This window comes from Anas acuta, chromosome 1 (assembly GCF_963932015.1).
Source record: "Anas acuta chromosome 1, bAnaAcu1.1, whole genome shotgun sequence".
NCBI classification, from domain to species: domain Eukaryota; kingdom Metazoa; phylum Chordata; class Aves; order Anseriformes; family Anatidae; genus Anas; species Anas acuta.
This window is the reverse complement of record NC_088979.1, coordinates 193,895,024-193,915,368: the sequence shown is the minus strand read 5'-3', so window position 1 is coordinate 193,915,368 and position 20,345 is coordinate 193,895,024. Positions and strand designations below refer to the sequence as shown.

The window sequence follows — 20,345 nt, the reverse complement described above, 5'->3', positions numbered from 1 at the left end:
TCATAATTGCTTCTCTTTTTTGATCATTGGGCAGAGGCACCAGCAGTAACACTATGAATAAATGTAATTCTGGATCTTAGTTTTTCAGTTCAGCATGTAAAACACTGTAAATATTCAGTGAATAATCTATACAGTAGTTAAAAGAGCTTTCCTTTCAATGAGGAATTAATAGATGCATATTTTGATACTTAGGTGCCTAACAACAATATTGGAAAGTTTCAAATTTGATGTTGTCTATAGCTGTGATCTACAAAGACATAGTTCTAAATTCAGGTGTTGTGAGATTTGCTGTCTGTATTAGTATAAAAATAATATAAATAGCTAATCTCTCTTCATCCCCAACCCCCACTCCTCCTTCCACACATGTTGCATATGATTTTTATCTTCTTTCCATGGTAATCTGTCTCCTTTGGCATTATTCCTCATTTTCATAATAAGAAACAGGGTACATAGTCTTTATTGCTTGATATCTTTGCAAATGCTTGGTGTACTTTTCTGGTTCAAGGTTACAATGGAGCATTATATACCTAGGAGCAGATCCTAAATTTCTATAACTGTGCAAGGTGCTTTGAGGACTAGCTTTCAGAATTTCTCCGTGCTTAACATCTAACCACTAATCTTTCAGAGATATAATTTATTAGCTTAATCCTCTTCAACAAAGCAGCAGGAGAACTGTTTATGTTTTTTGCATGACAAAATGCAGGATCATACAGAATACAAGATAACATCCTCAGTGTGAGTTTCCAGCACAATCCTGTGGCAGAGAGGAAGAATACAACCACAGCTGGAAATTCAGAAAACTCTGGGAGCAATGAAGTGCATTCTTCTGTTTTCATGTATAATGCAGAAGAGTATAACATTGCCAGTCCTGCATGGTGAAGTCTTCCTTTTGATGTATTTGAAAGAATGTTTAAAAATTTGAGACGGTAATGAAGGAGACAAGCTAAATGGCAAGCTAAAGAATGTATTTTCTTTTTAAAAGCTCATTTTTTGTGCGATGTAACATAAGTTTAAGAAGTGACTTGATTATAGTCAGTTAGTTAAGAGCATTTATAAGGAGAAACTGTCAGAGACTAAAGCATTTTTCATTTAAATGTAAGAAAAGTGATCAGATCAGATGTAAAGTTGAGCAAATTCAATTCAGCAAGTAGGTACTGTTTCCATAGTGCAGTTAATAAATCCCTACACAATGAAGGCTTGCATCTCTCATTGTCTTTACTGCAGAACTGTATGTCATTCCTATCATGTTGAAAATGAGCTAATGGGAGGGCATCTAGGGTGCGTACAGCATGTAAAAAAAAAAAAAAAAACCTCCTCATTATCCTGCTTTGGCTTATATCTAAGTGAACTCTTTGTCTTTGACCTACTGCCACTTAAATATTTGACTACTACTAAACAACCTGCTGAAATGAGATCCAGCTGAGAGAAATGTGAGACATGGATGGTGAAATGGATATTTGAAAATCTTTGCCTTCTGTCTTCATAAGGCTAGATGGTGTGGAGTTAATTTCTCATTCTGTTTCTGAATGTTCAAATGCAATTTTATTTATTTATTTATTTATTTTACAGAGGATGTGTTTCTTCTGGAGACAGATAACCCCAGAACAACGCTTGTGTATGGAATTTTTACAACATCAAGGTAATGGGGAAATTGAAAAAATTACTTTTCTGAAATACCCAACTTTCTGTAGGAAGACCAGAAGTGATGTTTTGTGGTCAAAGCTGTCCTGTGCAATGATGCATGTGTCCTGTGACCAGCATTTGTATGCAGAAGTAACAGTCTCGGTTAATAGCATTACTGTTGGTATCTTTGGTATCCTTATTAGGATACCAATAATAGACATCGTGTGCTGCTTGAACCAAGCTGCTCCCAAACATACTGGCAGTCGGCACAGGGAAAACTTTTCTGTGGAGAGCCACTTGTTGCTGATCAGCAGCAGAAATCTAAAGGACTTCAAAGCAGTGGCTTGTGTGGTGTTAGGACTGCTTAACACCTCCTGTAGGACAGCCAGCACCCTGAAGGATCAAACCTGGAATTCTTACAGGAATGCATTTCTCAGCTGGTGGATGATTGCACAGATGGCAAATAACCAGTGTTGATTTCAATGAGCTGTGAGAAGGCAAGCCTATATGATGTTTGATGACATCCTCACAGCCTCAAGCTACCATTATTAGTTGTAGTGTTCACGTACTGCCTGGTTTAGAAAGCACTCAGTGAACTCCCAAAGCACTTGAAGTACCAGTTATGGCTTACTATGCTGAAACCCCCAACAGAGACAGACCTACAGATGTACCTACAGATGTACCTAATATTGCCATTTCTACTTTGTTTTCCCCTTTTCTCTCTTTCAACAAATACAGGTAGCATACAGAGTAGAAATAGTTACTGCCTATTAATTTCTGATATGCTATCCTGTAATTTTAGCTGTTATTATGTAAGTTCAAAAAGGGGTGAGGGGGAGTGAGGGGAGAAATGTCTGTTTAATCTTTTTCATTTTATTTCATTTGCTTGATTGAATCAGCGTTATTTTTAAGTTATTCCCATTAATTCTCTAAAGGCAATTTCCAATAAAATAACCCTTGCATTAAAAAAAAAAAATGTATTTTATTTTATTTTATTTTATTTTATTTTATTTTATTTTATTTTATTTTATTTTATTTTACTTTATTTTATTTTACTTTATTTTATTTTACTTTATTTTATTTTACTTTATTTTATTTTATTTTATTTTATTTTATTTTATTTTATTTTATTTTATTTTATTTTATTTTATTTTATTTTATTTTATTTCTCATGTGGATCCAAAGATCTGCATTTTCAAATGTGTGAACTGGCCAGGAAAATATGATTTTATAATGCTAAGTTGGGAAAACAGAATTCCATAACTTGTAAACATCTGGTACAATCTACATTTTATGATTCTTACTGCACAAAAAGAAAAAATGCTGAGGTTATGTTTAGCAGTAAAACCACACTTATCATTAGGCTGTGGATGCAACATGCCTGAATTGGAAACACTTATACCTAATTCTTCTGGTATTCCTGCAGTGGAACTGAGGTTTGGAGTTGCAAGGCCATATAGGGTGACAACAAAAAGAAAAGTTCACTTATTCCCGGCTCTTAAGTTGTTTTTACTCTACTGAGGCTCTTGCACTTGTGCATTTCTGTTTTTATGAACCAGCAGTTTATGGTTTCTTTCTTTTCGTTTGGTTGAATGTGTTACGTAGTTAAAAACAGTGATGATAATGATTTTTATACCTTGGACTTTCCTTTATCTTCACCTTTGTACACCTCCAACTTGTAACAGTGGCAAGAGAGAAACATCCCACCAAATAATAACTATTAGTACTTTTATCTAAACCATACTGAGGGAAACCAAGCAATATTGAGGCAAATTATTTTGGTGACATAATCTGCTGTAAATCTACCATAAAACATCTGGACAGATTAAGTACATTTTTTTTTTTACAAACCTATTAATTCCTACTAAAATTTCCACAAATATCATAATCTATCTAAAAGGTTCCTCTTGCTAATACATATGTAGCTGAGGGAAATGTGGATTGCTGGGTAATCTACAGCACTTTGTTTGTTTAGACACTATGTCTCATAACTGCAGATTTGAACTTTTTTTTTTTTTTTCAGTTTTCTTCTAGAGTGATGTTTTGTCTTGGTCAATTAAAAGCACAGAGTTACTTGGATTATCTTCATCCTATAATTGACATTGGATGTATTTTAGACTGTCTGGAGTTTCAAGTTTGTTAGGATAAATATCCAAAACCTTAAAAAATAAAATAAAATAAAATAACGGCAGTCAGACATAGCATCACACTGCGAGTTATTCCTCTAGTGCCTTCCAATGTCACTGGCCATTCAGGGCTTGCACTGTTAGAGGAGATATGTGAGACCCAGATGGACCCGGAGTAGTAGAAAAAAACAGGAGAGACCTCTGTTTCTCTTCAAACCTGTGTCTTCAGACACATCAAACTTTGAGTCTTTTGAAGGAGTTCTCTAAAACTCGTTTTATGGGACATTTTAAGGCCTCTATAGGAGAAATTCTCTTACAGCTACAACCTACCCTCATTTTGCTTAGAAAATTGGCAACTTATTGTAGTATTTTAACCAATAGTAAATTAAAAAAAAAAAAAATCAAAACATTCTGGATGTTTTGATTAACATTTTAGCCGTAGATTTTAAGAGACTCATGGAAGTTTTGTAGTTTATATGTTGGTAGGGAGTTCTGGAAACCTGTGCTGAGCTTGGCAGCACAAAATTTATAAAACTTTTGTTTCACTTAAGTCAGCATTATTTTTGCCACCAATTTCACTGGGACTAGGTTATATATATATTTTTTTTATACTCAACATTTGGAAATTTTCCTATACCACTGCTGGGTTTGTACCTCCTTACCTCTTTTTTTCAGTTCACTGTTCAACAAGTTTCTCCGGCTTAACATGTAATGGTGTATTTTGGGAAACTAGATTAGTTGATTTAAAATATCAGTAAATACACACTATATAAGTATTAAACTATAGTAAATTGTAGAGGTATCTTTCATCACTGGGACATGCAAAAACATGGAAAATCTATAGAAAAGATGGTAGCTTAAGATATTAACTTTTTCCTTCTGTCTTCTAGCTCAATATTTAAAGGCTCAGCTGTGTGTGTGTATCATTTATCTGACATCCAGACTGTGTTCAACGGGCCATTTGCACACAAGGAGGGACCAAACCACCAGCTGATTCCATATCAGGGCAGAATACCATACCCGCGGCCTGGCACTGTAAGTACAAGATATGTTTATGCAAGCTTGCCAATTACTTGTCTTTGTTTAATACATAAATAGATCTTATTTATTCCAGGAGAATGGACTGTATCTGACTATGGCATTTAGTTACAGTTCAGAACAATTTTATTTGCTTCTCAGCTTACCATTTGAATCAGGTAGTATCTGGAAATCTTCTAGAAGGAATTAAGTCATGCAAAATATTTATCTTTCTCGTTCTTTCTGCTCAAAAGGTGATAAGATATTTCATTAGATGGCACTTAATTTTTTTACATGTACATTTTCATTTTGTGCATAGGTTTTAGCAAAAGATACCCTGTCAGGTACTGAGTCTTAGGAAAAAGACACAGAAATGAGTTTTCATGCCAGTCAGTTCACAGTAGTCTTCCTCTGCAAGAACACTTCTTCTATGCCTTGAAAATGTTTCGATACCTTCTTTCATCATGAGTGGTAATAATCCAGTAAAAACCAACATGAGTGGTAATAATTCAATAATCCAATTAGTGGATTAGTGGTAATAATCCAATAAATATAATATATTCATATAAAATAATTGTTATACACCAAATGGTGTATAAAAAATCCTGTTCATGCAGCTTTGCCTTTATTTACTTATCTCTCTGTTTTTTAATTTAGATTTAGCAGAGCTATGAAATTTTCAGATTTAATGAAGAATATATAAAGTTTCTCCAGGATCTTCCCTAAATCCGTATTTGTTAAAAGAAGTATGGTAGTGTGGACTTCCATTGATTCTCATGAAGAATTTTCAATAAAGTATCAGAATTTAATAAGTATGCGCAGAATCATAAATCTATTCTCAAAGTTGTAGTTATTTTTTTAGATTAATTTTTGTTTTTTGCTCTTCCATTTGTCACAAGAAATTAAGTTTTGTTTTAATTTTGCAAGTAGCTACAAGAATATTTAACCATGTTGCCATCTCATTAATTTTCTTCTTTGTGCTGCATATCTTGTTCTTTCTATTTGTTTCTCTCTCATACACTAGTGCTCAGATATATGGAATAACTTTGTCTCTTTCAACAATTCTTCATATTTTACTGCAGTTTTTAGTGGTTGTAAGATTTAGAATTTCATGTCCACAGATCTCTAAAATTAGCTAATTGGTATGTGATGTTCCACTAACTTCTAATGCTAACAGTAGTATTTCTTTGCAATTAATTCATACAGCTCTAATCTCATGAGTTCACTGAGGCTTTAAGCTTAAACTTTAAAAAACACAAAATTAATGGTCCATTTAAATGGGAAGTTACATGCTTTTGCAAATAGTCACATTTTAGAATTTATTGCTGCTTCAAAATATTGTATTTGTATGTATTTCCTCAACTCCTCAACCACTGCCATGGTTCACCTCATGGAGAATTAGGAGGTGTTCCAGATGGGCCTGAAGGAATTGAGCAGCACAATGGAGAGGGAAAAAAAAATAATATTTAGATTTAACTTTCTGCAGATATCTTCCTTTTTCAGACATGCTGGTGAGCTTTTAATTTAAAGATAAATTCTTAGACCATAGCTCACACTGAAAATAAAGATGAAAGAGCTTTTAAGGTGATCACTGCTCTTCTTTAGATATCTGAATTTTCTGTGTTTCCTCACAATTACATAGCACAGTATCCTAGAGCTGTATTTTCTAAAATGGGACTTTTCTGTTTTTGTTTTCTGTACTGCCAAAACACTCCATTTTTAATTTGATTTTATTTTTTTACATGTATACTACAAACTCTTTTTTTAAATTATATCAAAACATCTGTAAAAATCAAGTTTTTGTTTTCGTTTTTGTTTTCTGTTCAGAAATTGTATTCAAGGGATTAGCTTTGAATATCCAAGCTTGCAGATTAAGGGGCTTGAACATCTTTCCTCTGGAACATAAATTATATGCTACTTGTAGGATGCTGAACTAGACATGGATGATTTATATATATATATAATTCAGAAAATCCTACTTTATAGTTGCTTAAAGAGATATTAATACTAAAACTTTGGACAGAAGTGAACATTTTTTGTGTTTCAGTACATTGAATAAACAATGAAAAGTCTTCAATATAGCTTCAGTAGGATTAAATAAAGAAATACATTCATTTGGTCATAATCAATTCTGCAGAGTTTGGCTGCTGTTCACCAAATACCAATGGTTTCTTATTTCTCCGCAAGCAAAACCTACTTATGGAAAAAAGAAACTACATAATTGGCAGCTTCCTACTAAATTCAGTCATGTTTGAGGACAGTTTCCATTTTTCAGTTTACAGAAATAGTTTTTTTACCTACAGAATGTTGAAGAATATACTGTAAATTAAAGAATTATGTTTCTCTCTGTAACCTAACTGCACAGTGATCAACTGTGAACATAATTATTGTGTAGCTGAGTCCTTTGATTTGTGAAGAATACAGATTCAATCCCTCAAGGAAAAGGAGAGTTTATAGTGTTCTTCAGCACCTTTTGCTTGGTATAGGTTTATATAAGGAATAGCAAAAGAATGAATTGATTAAAGATGTTTTTTAATGACTTGCTCATAACAACTATTTAATCTAAGTTTTTAGGGTCATACTGGGGTGAACTATAGTGTAGACATTTTTTCAGGAAGTCATAGACAAGAGTCTTACGATCTCCAATTCAAGAACTGAAGAAGGATGGAAAGTATCAGAGAAAGTCTTCTTTTCACTGAGCTGTATGGGACAAGAAAGTTTAATTCGAACTGCAGGTGAAATAGAAATCCTTTGGAGATGAACTGGGGTCTGGTAGATCACTGAGAAGAATAATTGTGCTAATGGCCCTCAGATTTGTGAAGACAGTTCTGTTTTCACCATTTGCTGCTAATCATAGCAGATAGCACAATACATTTCCTGGAAGACTGTGGATGGAAGTACCACAGAAAGAAGGAGAAGGGCAAAGAAGATTAATAAGAATAAGCTGTCTTAGAGGGGTAGCATGTGGTGTCATTTGGAATGAGAACCAAACGAGTATCCCGAGGTTAAATAAGGGCTCAGAAGGATAAATTGGATAAAACTCCAGAAGGGAAAAGAGACCCATATTTGAGCTGAGTTCCAGTTCTTCCTGCTGAAGGTAAAAGATTGCAGAGTGGTTTCTTTTTAACAAATCCTACCAGAGAAAATTCCACTGTACATAAATATTTAAAATAATAAAAAATAATAAATAAGTAAATAAAAATAATAAATATATAAATAAAATAGAAATGTTGATAAAATAAAATATTTAAAATTAAAAATTAAATCCTAATTGAGACAGCAGCTCATTCTAAAACTTGGGATCAAGCTTCAGTCCCTTTTGTACTTGGTTCCTGGTATTACCCAATGAATAGTTACTTAGGTGAACAAAATGGAGCAATTTTTGGCACTGAGGGTAGAACTGACACTCCTCTCTGGTGGTTAGAGGGATCCCCTGCAATGTGAAGACCCAGATTTTAATGCTTGCTTGCATCAGGTAGGCTGGACACATGAGTCATATACCTCTGGTGAGTTTCCTGGTCTCTCAAAGTATGATTCATCTTATACAATTTTAGCCATATAAAAACAGGGCATCTAGTCTGAATTACTGACTACAGAGGAAAGCTAGATGGCTAACTAAGAATAAATGCCTGACTTTGAGACAGCAGAAGTTAGGTGAGGTGAATCTCTCCCTAAACTACTAATTATTTTAATGTTTGTGGTTTTGACCAGAAGTTCCATACTAGACCTAAGAATTGTCCTCATCAAAATAAACAAGTTTCCATAAAATACTTTGTATTGAACAAATCAACATTTTACAACTGGAAAATATTATATTGAAACATTTCTGAATAGCTCCAGTGCTCCAAGGAATGGTTTACAGCTTAAAAATCTGTAAGCGGGAAAATGAAAGCTCAGGAACAGCAGTGAAAAGTGAGGTAACAGTGGCTGAAGAAAGTTGTGTCAGGAGTACATCCAGCACATAGTACTAGTTACTGACACAGCCCCTCACTTCTTCCCACGCTATCTTATTTTAGCTTCAGTCTCAGTAAACGCTTGAGATTTCTAAGACTTCTTTTATTTCCTCACAAAGTCCAGAATGCCTCAGGGCTGATTATTTGAGTGGTTATTCATTGCATTTAAAGGAGCATCTGGAACACCAGTGGACCTCTGTTATTTCTTGGGTATAGAGGAAAGGATAGACAAGATCCTGTGAATGATCAGCTTTCTCAGGTATCAGATATCCTGCTTCAAACCCATGGTATCGCCTTTTCAAATGAAGATGAGTCACAGGCCCTTTCACAATCACATAACCAAAATGTCTAGAGGGTACTGATCAAATTACAGTGAGGTATCAAAATTTACCTTTTACCTTTGTACTACTAATTCTATAAACAAACAAACAAAAACTAGATGCATATTCCCATACAAATCGCTTGGATTTTTTTTCAGCAGGGTGTTCACAGCATAAGGAATGTGAAAATAATTGGTCCAGAAATATAGATCTTTACCATCAACCTGGATTTTAATACTGCAAACTTATGTTTATGTTTGCCTTATCTGAATTGATGGGAGTTCAAATCATTAAAGTATTTAATTCCTGTTGCTGGAACATAATTACTTTCAGTCAGAGTCTGAAGTACTCTTTCAGGAACTTTGTAAACTATTTGTCAATATTTGTAAATGACTTAGAGAGAAAATCTCTCTGAAAGTTGGTAACCATTTTTAAGCATTATTGTGCATGTTTCTTGCAGTGTCCAGGAGGAGCCTTCACACCCAATATGCGGACAACCAAAGAGTTTCCAGATGATGTTGTGACCTTCATCAGGAATCACCCTTTGATGTTTAATCCCATTTACCCAATACACAAGAGGCCATTAATCATCCGCATAGGAACAGACTACAAGTATACAAAGATTGCTGTGGACCGAGTGAATGCAGCAGATGGAAGATACCATGTCTTGTTTCTTGGCACAGGTAAGACAAAATTAACAATTTCCTCCATTGCATTCTAATTTGCAGTCTACTCCAATCTGTACAACTGATAGCTTCCAGAAATGTTTGCTTAAATGTATTTACTAATTACTAAAGTGTCTACAGAAATCCACATTTTTTTTTGTTTACTTTCTTCTCATTTTTCTCTTTTCTATGGATCTTAATTATGTGCAAGAGATAGAATGTATCAACATTAATTTTATTGGAGATACAAATCAACATTATTGTATTTTGTGTTTGATCTAAATTATAATACTTGTCTTGAATATGTTTTGTCATCAATGTGATTCCATATTACAATGTGATACTCTCTAACATGTAAAAATACCAAAATCTGGCCTTGAATTGTTTTGTATACTACCATCACTTAATACATCACTTAATATATGCTGTGTAACCTACTTCTGAAGGAAAAGACAATGTGAACAGGATGTTACAAATGCAAAAATAACAGCTTTCAAAACAAAACAAAACAAAAAGTAAAAAAAAAAAAATAGTTACATTAAATTTGAATCTGATGCTATGTTGCTGAACTCTACTGGGAGCAGGTCGACTGATACTTGTACTGATCAAATTTGATTTTTAAAAAAATATTCAGATCTGAATCACGTTCCCCTGATTGAAGTGGACAAGCAGAGTGGCAGTCTGTCTAGACCCTAGGATTCATTCACATGTGAAACTCCCACTGGCTTACTGGTTTAACAGGGCATTATAGGCTGATATGCACAAAGGCTCTTTTTTACTACAGATGGTTTCAAGTAGAACAAAAAAGTAAAGAACTCCAGGAGAACAAATATATCTCTGAGCATCAGAAAATAATTACGGAGGTGGCTTGCATTTCTTTTATGGTTCACATGTTGCTGGTATCCTGGTTGTTTTCTCCTTGTAGAATAACTATGTCTGCCAGCAAACTCACATGGGGCTGGAATAACCAACCTGTTATAATAGATTTAGAAAGCTGGTGCTGAAAATAAAATAAATAAATCAGAATTTCAGGCTTCTGTAGGAAGACTGTGTGGGATTAAAATGAAGTCTCTTCATTCTTAGGAAAACCTCCCCAGCTATCAGCAGGGTGCCCTTGGGTCAAAAGAGGACAAATGTACACTACACTGTAAAAGTATAAAAACACAAAAGCATATCCAGCCAGCAGGTTGCTCAAAGGGATTCTTCCCCTCTATTTGGCTCCTATCTGAAGTACTATGTCCATTTGTGGGCTCTCTGGTACAAAGAAAACATTTGTAGAAAATGGATTGAGATGGACTGTGATACATTGAGAGAACTGGATTTATTCAGAGAAAGCTAAGGGGAAACATTGCTATTTGCAATTATTTAGTGGAAGGGTACAGATAACTCATGGGAAAAGACAGAGACAGACTCTTCTCAAGGTCTCCAGTGTCAGGATGAGAGGCAATGGACACAAGCTGGAACATGGGACATTGTAAATAGATATAAAAGAAAATGTTTTCAGCATCAGGGTGGTCAAACATTGTAATATGGGTCTAGAGAGGCTGTGAATTATCTGTCTTCAGAGATTCAAAGGATTCACAACCCAACTGGACATGGCTCCAAACAACCTACTCTAATTGGACCTGTTTCAAGTGGGGTATTAGACTGGATGACTTCTAAAGGCCCCTTCCAGCCTGCAGCGTTCTATCATTGAATGAAAAGAAATAAGAAAACAAAAAAAGTTGGCTCACGTTCTTATGTCACACCATTTGATGATATGTCTATATCATTTAATGTACTGTGAACGCTTAGAATATTATAAGGCATGGTTAGGATAGAAAAAGGTCTAAGTAGTGAATTACAGTAGAAATTTCATCAGATTTTGTTCTGGGCATTTTAGTTTTCTTGGTAGGTAATTGCTAAATGAATTTTAAGGCATGCGTAAAAATTTCTTTGTTCTCACTTGCAAAGTCATTGGAAACTACTAAATTAAGTAATTAGGTCAGGACTTTCTTCTTGTTGTATTCCCCCCTCCCTAACATGTAGCCATATTTTCTTTTTGTGTAATTAATACAGCTACAGTTCTCAGCTTTTGGGCCCCTTAGGGTCATATTCCTCGTTTCCTTCAGAACAAAGAAAAACAATTTTTGTACACTGCAGTAGAAATATCAAGAGCATTAATAGATATTGTCACACAACTCCACAAGAACTCTGTTCTAGTAGAAGAGGTTTGGCTGTCTCTTGGCTTTATTCCTTCCCAAAGCACTATATCTAACCATAGAAATAGCTTGGCAGGCTAAAACAGATCTTTCAAATATACATTTTCAGTATTTTTTATATAGTTGTGCCATTGTTTTAAAATGTTCTATAAACTTCTGTACTCTTGTAATTGGAGTAAATCCCACTAAAGATTAGAGGAAATCATAAAACATACAAGTTTCCAGACAATGCAGGATTCTTAATGTTGTAGTGTTAGTTAATACTGGAAATGCATAGAAAATACTAAATGTCAATGAAAATAGACATTTAGCATCTCAGTAATTGTGCAAGAGATAAATACAAGCCATTTCAATGCATTTTTCAATGAGCTGCTGATCGTTCTTAAGTGACCAGTGCGGCCTCACACATGTACCTGTGACTCATTTTAAATATTAACATACCTCAACTTGTAGTTATATTTTGTTAAGCCTCTGCTGTGTATCAGCACAGGGTCCACTTTGGAAAAATACGTAACCTTCAGCTCTTGATATTTTATATGCATTGTTTTTAACTTCTGCAGTACACTGGAGACAAGGATCATTGTCTTCTTTCTAGTGAGTTGCCGGGGTAGATATTAGTCTTCCTGAGTAGGGCACACTGACTCGCTGAGACACTAATAGCTTCCAAGATCTTCCTCAAAAGAAACTGGTGCAATAAAAGTTACCGGGTTTCTCAGCACTTAAATAAAAGTGATCAAGTTCCAGCCACTGAGAGGAGTTTTCTTTATTCTCTCCTTTCTGTGATACTCAGGAGGATTCGATAGAGATATTAACTGTCAAAAGGAATGCAGAGGGGATTTGCTTTGGTGTCAGTTCATCCCAGCAAAATGCAAAAACCACATTGTATAGAAGAATTTCATGTGATAATTTCCTTGGGAGCCTGGAGCCCCACAGCCAGAGACAATGGGACTTGACACCTGGTGACAATTACACTCAGCTTGGATGATGAGTTATTGCTGCTGAACTGAGATGTTGCCAGCCATGTCTGTCACTGTCAGTGACCTGTCTCATGCTTGAAATTGGAGTGTTTTATGTCTTGCCAGATGCAGAGCACACAAAATGTTTAGCTTTTCCTCTCTTCCTCCTCTATAGCCTCAGTAATAAATCAGTTCCTGAATGCAAGTGAGAAATAACAGAACAGAAAGCCGAAAGAACCCCAGTGGTTTTCATCATGTAGCCATGGCTTGGAAGGGTACAGACAGCTGTATTACTTTTTCACATTAATATGAACTAAATGTAGTGCTTCCTTTGTGCCCCCAGACAGAAGTGTTGAGCTTACAGAGGCTGGTCCATGCCGAGACTTAATACGTTGCTTTTCTCTCTCTCTCTTATGTAGCTAACAAAGTAAATCTCACAGACAGATATTGTTCTCACAGCATTCCACACGCTTTTCAAATGATAACGATCTCCTATTCTCCTTGTGCTTTTCAACCTGAAGACTCCCAAAGCACTTAACAAAACTTGCCACCCAAAACAGTCTCTACACTGTCCTCTGAGCTGATTTAGAGTAAGAAGGAGCAAGTCCTTAAAGTAGATGGCAGTGCTACAAGAGCAGAGTGCTGTGTACATTGTCTTCACAAACAGAAACCAGTGGGATAATTTACTTTGATGTAATATAATCACTTATTTACATATTTGACAAGGGTAATACTGATAATGTTTTTTTCCTATGGGATGAGTAATAACATATTCAGAGTTCTGCTTCAGTTATCCCTTTTCCGTGGTAGTCCAGGATTCACTCTTGATGTTTTTGATTCACCCTAGCATTTCACAGTCAGTACTTTAGCCAGTTCACTTATTTGTAAAGAACCCAATACAATACAATATTTTCCTAGTTTACCATTTGGTAGATTGTTTTCCATTTGAGTTTTAAGAACAGCCATAAACCAGCATGAGGACATTTTCCTGAGATTAATATTTATTTTTTAAGCATGCCACCTACTGCTTGCAGTACGAAAGCCTTTGGTCAAAGTACACACAGATTACACAACCAAAAGATTGTGCTTTTTTTTTCTTTTTATTGCTCATGGTGTTATGAAAATATTTAAATGTCTGGGTCAGACTTGAGTACATTAAATAGCTACAGGCAGCAATAGGATTTTTTTCATCTCCTTACTATCAAGATAGGATATGTTTTTGTGTGAAGAGATCTAAGTGACTGCCATGAAAAGGCACTTCAGATTTCACTGTGGCTTATTTAAATGATGAATGTGCATCTGATGTGGCTTGAGATTGATCAGTGTTTCTTATTATCTTTTCTTCTCTGATGCAACACTTGTTTTCAAAGTCTGGAACAGTAAGTGCTTTCAGAGCATAAGGTTGTAATATAGTCTTAAAGATGTGAATTAATCCCGACAATACTTGTTTCTGTGGTGTTACACTATGGATGTCTTTTTGGAAAACCTACCCTTGCTGACAACAGTAGCCTCCAGTAACACAAGAGACAAAATCATATAATGAGCCACAGATTCTAGCAGAGAGAGATAGTGTGGTCAGAAGAGCAAGCTTGCCTCCCACAAATGTGGTGGCTAAAGATTCGTCTGTGAGCTTGGGAAGATGGTGTTGCACAACGGTGACACAACAAGTAGCAGACAGTTTCCTTCCTCCTCTTGCTCACACTGGATGAGTCATTCAAAACCTTTTAGAAACCAACTCATCCAAAGCTTTCTCACAGACTTAAGAAGGTATGTAAAGAAGGGTTTCCTACACCTGTTTGGTTTCCTTGGCTATTTTTTGTTCAAACAAATTCACAGTGTTTCCAGAAGTTTGACCAAGCTGGGCCTATGTGGAAATTTTGGCCTTGAGTGTGGCTTGTACCTGCCTTTTTGTTCTCTGATGCAGCTTGAAATGACTTTACCAAGTTTCACAGCAGCACTCAGAGCTGGAAAAATATTATAGCCATACAACAGATGAGTGAACTAAGGTGGAGATTAGGTGGCTGTGGTGGGAGCCCAGATTTACATAAAACACCAAAGGCCAGCAGAGACTGTGAAGACTTGGCTCTCAGGCCTCACTGCTAACCTACCACCACCTCAGGTGCTTTGCTGAGCCTGAACATTTTCTCAGGGAGATTTCAAGCATTCTGAAAATTCTTTTCTTCTTTTTTTTTTTTTTTTTTTTTTCTTAAAATTTTGTCTATGTCAGGTTCAACTCAGATTAGAGACCAAAAACAATTAATCTGCCAGCAGGTGGACAAGTACTACATGCAGAAAAGTTTACAAAGGGTCTCCCACAGTGTCTGACACACCAGGGAGGTGAGTTACCACAGTTACCACAGGAGGCCTCTCCGTGAAACTCCTTGCAGTGTAGCAGTTGACGTCCATTGCAGTCATTATTTTATGAGGAAAAGTCAGGTTTTTTGATTTGCTGCTCATTTTGTCCACATAATATAGCTCAGAGGTGGATAGGTCCTGTCTCTCTTTGATGCTCACAATACTGACAACTGTAGTGTTTACCTAGATCTATGGAAAAAAGCTAGTAGGAATTCAGAGAATGAGAGTTAAACTCCGACCTACAGATTCAGCTTCTGGAATGTAGATTCCAGCCAAACACCTGCATATTTTTCCTCACTGGTCATTAAGCTTTGCTTTTTCTATTGCCCATGGTCAGTCAGACCAGTAATTGGTGTCAGACTGTCAATCGGTGGTATAACCAAGTATAGTTTCACTAGTATCAGTGCAACATAATTGATTAATACCAGCCCAGAATTATGACATGTGTTTCAAGGGAGTTCTTTTTCTTTTATTATTGTTCTTCTTGTTGTTCTTATTGTTATCAATATTGATTTGTCTCCCCTTCCTTTGTTGGGTGCTGCTTTCCTTCTCCGTTTATTTACCATTCTGCATGCTCTGTACTCCATCTTTTAGCCTATGGGATACCAATATTTTCCTGTCGTAACATTCCCTCTTTCTCAGTCCTCTCAGAGGGAATGCAACCTCAGTGACATAATCTTCCACGTTGAGCTGAGAGACTGTAGTTGTTCAAGCAGGTTCGAAACAGAAAAACAGTCATTATGAGTTGCCCTTGTCAGCTTGCTGTCAGCTCAAAGTGGATTCCTTCTCAGCTGTCAGTCTGCCCTCCACTCCCAGCTGCTGGGTTAAAGTGAGGCTGCAAGCAGTTCCTGGTGAAAAGTCAGGGCAGCAGTGACTGTCACTACATCTGGGATATTCCAGTTGTGATTTGATATTCTGGAGACACAATATTACTATTTTTTCATGACTGTGTGAAATCACAATAATGTAGAACTGCTTTCATGCAGATTTCTGGGAATAAAAAGCAAATCAAGAAGGAAATTATCACATTCATTTTTACAATTTTTACAGAATTTTCTTATGATTTCATATTGTGACTTAAATGTGGAAAAAAGAAAAAAAAAAAGACATCATTCTTTAGCAATCTCTTGTGTCTGGCTCACAATACAGAAGATTACAGAAGATTATCTGCCGTGAAATACACTGGAAAACAGCTCAGGCAGTGCTGTTTTGCATACATCTCCTGCAGTGCACAGTACCTCATCCTTTCCAAAATTCTTTCTGACCCAGGAATTTAATTTGCAGCCTTGCCATTAAATGAAATAAGCAAATAAGATTTTCAACAACACTGAGATGTACCATAAGCTTTCTGACATAAACACATAGAAATGACTTTATATCAGCTACTGTGGTTTTAATGGAGACCTCAGTTCTACTGAAAAAGGAATAAGAAAAGTTTTCTAGGCACAAATATTTGCTTTTCATGTATTTAATAAAATACTGAGCAATAGCAGCAGAACCATTTTCAGAAAGGGTGGAGAATTACAACTACATGGCCTGCAAGCCATGTATTGTTAGAATTATGTGTATATATGTGCACAGGCTATTGGAATTCCTAACTCTAAGTGGTTTTATTTAATGAATAGCTTTCTGTTGCCTGCTTTCCCTCACATTAACATTTATTCTAAATGTATTAAGTTTACTAATTGCTTTAAAACAATGGTGCATTCCTTTCTGCAAGGATCTGTCTCTAATGGTACAACACTGAGTCAAAGGGAATGGTAAAATAGTGAGTCAAAGGGAATGAATTCTAAGGTAAACAAGTCAACTGTGTATTTTGCTGGGCTGTGACAAAAAGGTAGATATGAACCTAGTTTTCAAATAGGAAAGGTTATTAGGACACAAGGGCTTGGCGTCAGGCATTATCTGTACTTTCTGTGACGATACCCTGGAAAAATCTCCCCTCAGGTTCTGATTTCAGTTTGGGCAATGTTTGAGGACTAAAGACAATTTAGGAATTTTAAATGTGTGGCATGCACTAATGGATCATTGAAATAAACCGGTTCTTCTGTTCTTTGGAGGCTCAGCCTCACATTCCTTTGCAGGTAGGGTCATTGTCAACAGGCTGCATACCCTGTATGTCAGGGTCACAGGTAGTTGAAACTTTGCAGGCAGCTGGAAACAAAAAAAAAAAAAAAAAAAAAAAAAAAGCTGCTATGCTTTCCTGCATTCTGATGCAATATTTTAGATGGTGTGGTTTAATGTTAGGCAGAGGACATTGATAAAGGGAGGTAAAGAGGTAGAGGTGCATTTAAACTTTGTAAATTTGTGTGGGGATTATTCCCTTTAGCAGGAACAGAAATACACACATTTATGCATGCACGTGCTTCTCCTTAGCTGCAGCAAAGGATGAATCTGCAGCAGTTTAAAACTTCGGTGTTTCTTGGCAGTTAGTAAATCTCTATCAGGTTCTCATAGCTTTGCTAATACTGGCACCCAGTCTAGACCACAGCTGTGCTATCACAGGATTTAGTTTCGGTAGTTTCTTCGGAAGGAACTGGTTTATTGTGCCATTGTCTAATGAAAATAAATGTTTGCCCTAGAAAATTCTCATGAAAAATTCATGCCTAATGTGTCCTGTGCATGCACAATTGATAGCTACACATATTTAAATCTTCTCAGCTTTCAATTTCTCTTTTCCATTTTTTTTAAATGACAAAATACTGCAATGTTCTCTGCAAGCAGGGTCAGGTTATTACATGTCAATATTCTGGCCATAAACCTTAATTTTTAAAATAAAATGCATGGCTATTTGCTAGCTTCCTCCAGGGAAATAAGAAGATGTAAATTATTTACTGCAACCAACTTGCCCCACAGCTCCAGCTATGGAATTTTGTCAATGACCTTAAAAGCAAAAGCAAAATTACACTTTTTCAGTTTATGTAGTCAATATCATGGATTGTCAAACAGGAAGCTCAGATTTCCTTTCACAAATTCATAAAAATACACATAGATACTTAACTATATTGTGCTGTGCTAGTGTTTTACTAACCACACAAGGCTATATTGCTCATATAATTTTTGAAGGCCAAACAAAATCTATACCATGTGTTCTCATTCCTCAGAATCAATATTGAGCAAATAAATTTATTGTACTCAGGCTAATTTCCAGACCTTTCAGACAAGAGGAATTTTTTCTGTTGTACTTCTTCCCGGTAAAAATACCACATGCCTGTTCTTATGATTCTTCACAGTCTGCCTTTTCTGCCACATCAGAAATCCTTTAGTGGATGTCTCAGCCTCCACAGAATATCCTCCATCCCATAAGTTCTTTCCACATAAATTCACTAAATCATTGATTGTCTCACTCGTAGCATCTACTTGGAGAAACATCACCACTGCCCCATACATCTTGCTTCTTACTTACTCCTTTAACCTGAATGGATTTGGGGGTTTGAAAGTGTATTTTGACAAGGTACTACAAAAAAGTAGTTACAATATTATCATCTTGAATTTTCTTTTTTTTTTTTTTTTCTACATGGACCAAAACAATAACTCCTACTAATATATAAACAATTTAAGTATTGTTTGACTTTCTTGGGAAAAAAAAAAACATTTTATTTTTTTTAGAAAGAGATTGAGGATATTCTAAGGAATAATATTCTAAGGAATATTTACCTCTCTTGACATCAGTTGTCATTACATATTATTGAGTATGAATGTACTTCAATTACACAGTAGCTGTTGATAGTGCCGTGTTTTTACTGCAAGGTCATTAGAATAGATACTGCCTCTATCTGTGTGTCTGTACAGCTGTTATTGTTATTATTGTTATGTAAAATAGTTACTGATTTTGATTGATCTTTTGGGGTAGAATGGTAGTAATAATGTTACTTTCTCCAGTCTTATTGTGTCTTCTTCAAATTCTTCTATGAGAACATTACTACACGTCCAAGTTATCCACAATCTGTGACTTCTGAAGGAATCATCTCATAGTTTCATCTTGTGTTTTCGCACCCCAAACACAAGAAGTTAATGAACATCTTTTCATATCTTACTCTATGTTATAGTGCTTACTTTGATGGTTTCTTTTCATACCTGATAATGTTTATTATTTTCTTTCTCTCTCTCTCTGTCACGTGGTTTGACTTTGTCTCATCTTTTCCAGACCAAGGAACTGTACAAAAGGTTGTTGTCTTACCCACCAACTTCTCTGCAAGTGGAGAACTCATTTTAGAAGAACTGGAGGTTTTTCAGGTTTGTCTTTCTCCTACATACAGATTTTCCAATGTGTATGTTCACACAAACTCTTTGTTCTAATAGGCTTTGGCAAGGGCAACTATGACTTGATAAAAGATCAAACAAATGAGCATACTGTCAACTTGATACCCACCCAAAGTACAATATAAAATGTCAGCTGCTATGAGGACTGTAGTTAGGCTTGAATCTTTTCCTTTTTTTTTTTCCTTTTGTTTCTCTCTCCTTTTTTTTTAATTATTTTTTAAGTTGTCATACTAGATAGAAGGATTTTTACAATAACATTGTATATTGTTGTAATGTCATAAGGGCTGCCTGAAGGCAACTTTTATCATTGGTATCACATACTGAGACTGTCACTATTTACAGATGAAATCTAAGATTTTTATACATTGATTATCTGTTAATCTTCCTGATTCTAGGCTGCAGAATTAAAGCAAACTAGTGTGGGTTTTGCTCCCATTCTTCAAGTCCTCTAGAGTAACAAGCTTAACACAACATAAAAAAAAAGAAACACAAACAACTACAGGGAAAAATAAGGGAATAATATCAATCAGTCTGGTATGTAGCAGCTTGTAAAAACCTAAAGAAAATGTTCACCACCAATTTGAAGAATCCTTTTCAAATTTTTGAATGGGCTGTTCTTAAAATAAGTAGTCTTAGGGCAAATGGTAATTATGCAGCTACAAACTAAGTTAAGGGTTTTATCATTGCCTTTCTCGGTTTCACTGAGGGGATACAAAAAGGAAAATGTAAGATTTTTATCTAGATAGACAAGAAAAACAATTTATCTAAAAACTGAAATGCTTTCTGTATCAATCCCCCCAAAAGGTATAATTAGCACTCCTAGCCTTTTGCTGAATACTTCCCTTTGATAAATATACATGTGAGTA

The 20,345-nt window shown here is 35.5% G+C and overlaps 1 protein-coding gene across 3 annotated transcripts in view; it reads left to right on the top strand.

The window, feature by feature from the left end:
* SEMA3C (semaphorin 3C) overlaps positions 1 to 20,345 on the top strand; it is a 152,137-nt gene that overhangs the window by 117,426 nt on the left and 14,366 nt on the right. For all 3 annotated transcript variants that reach the window (XM_068669916.1, XM_068669917.1, XM_068669918.1), the window contains exons 10-13: positions 1,570 to 1,639; positions 4,640 to 4,784; positions 9,500 to 9,722; positions 19,364 to 19,452. In XM_068669916.1, the coding sequence (XP_068526017.1) occupies positions 1,570 to 1,639; positions 4,640 to 4,784; positions 9,500 to 9,722; positions 19,364 to 19,452 (527 nt within the window). The remainder of the gene's footprint in view (positions 1 to 1,569; positions 1,640 to 4,639; positions 4,785 to 9,499; positions 9,723 to 19,363; positions 19,453 to 20,345) is intronic.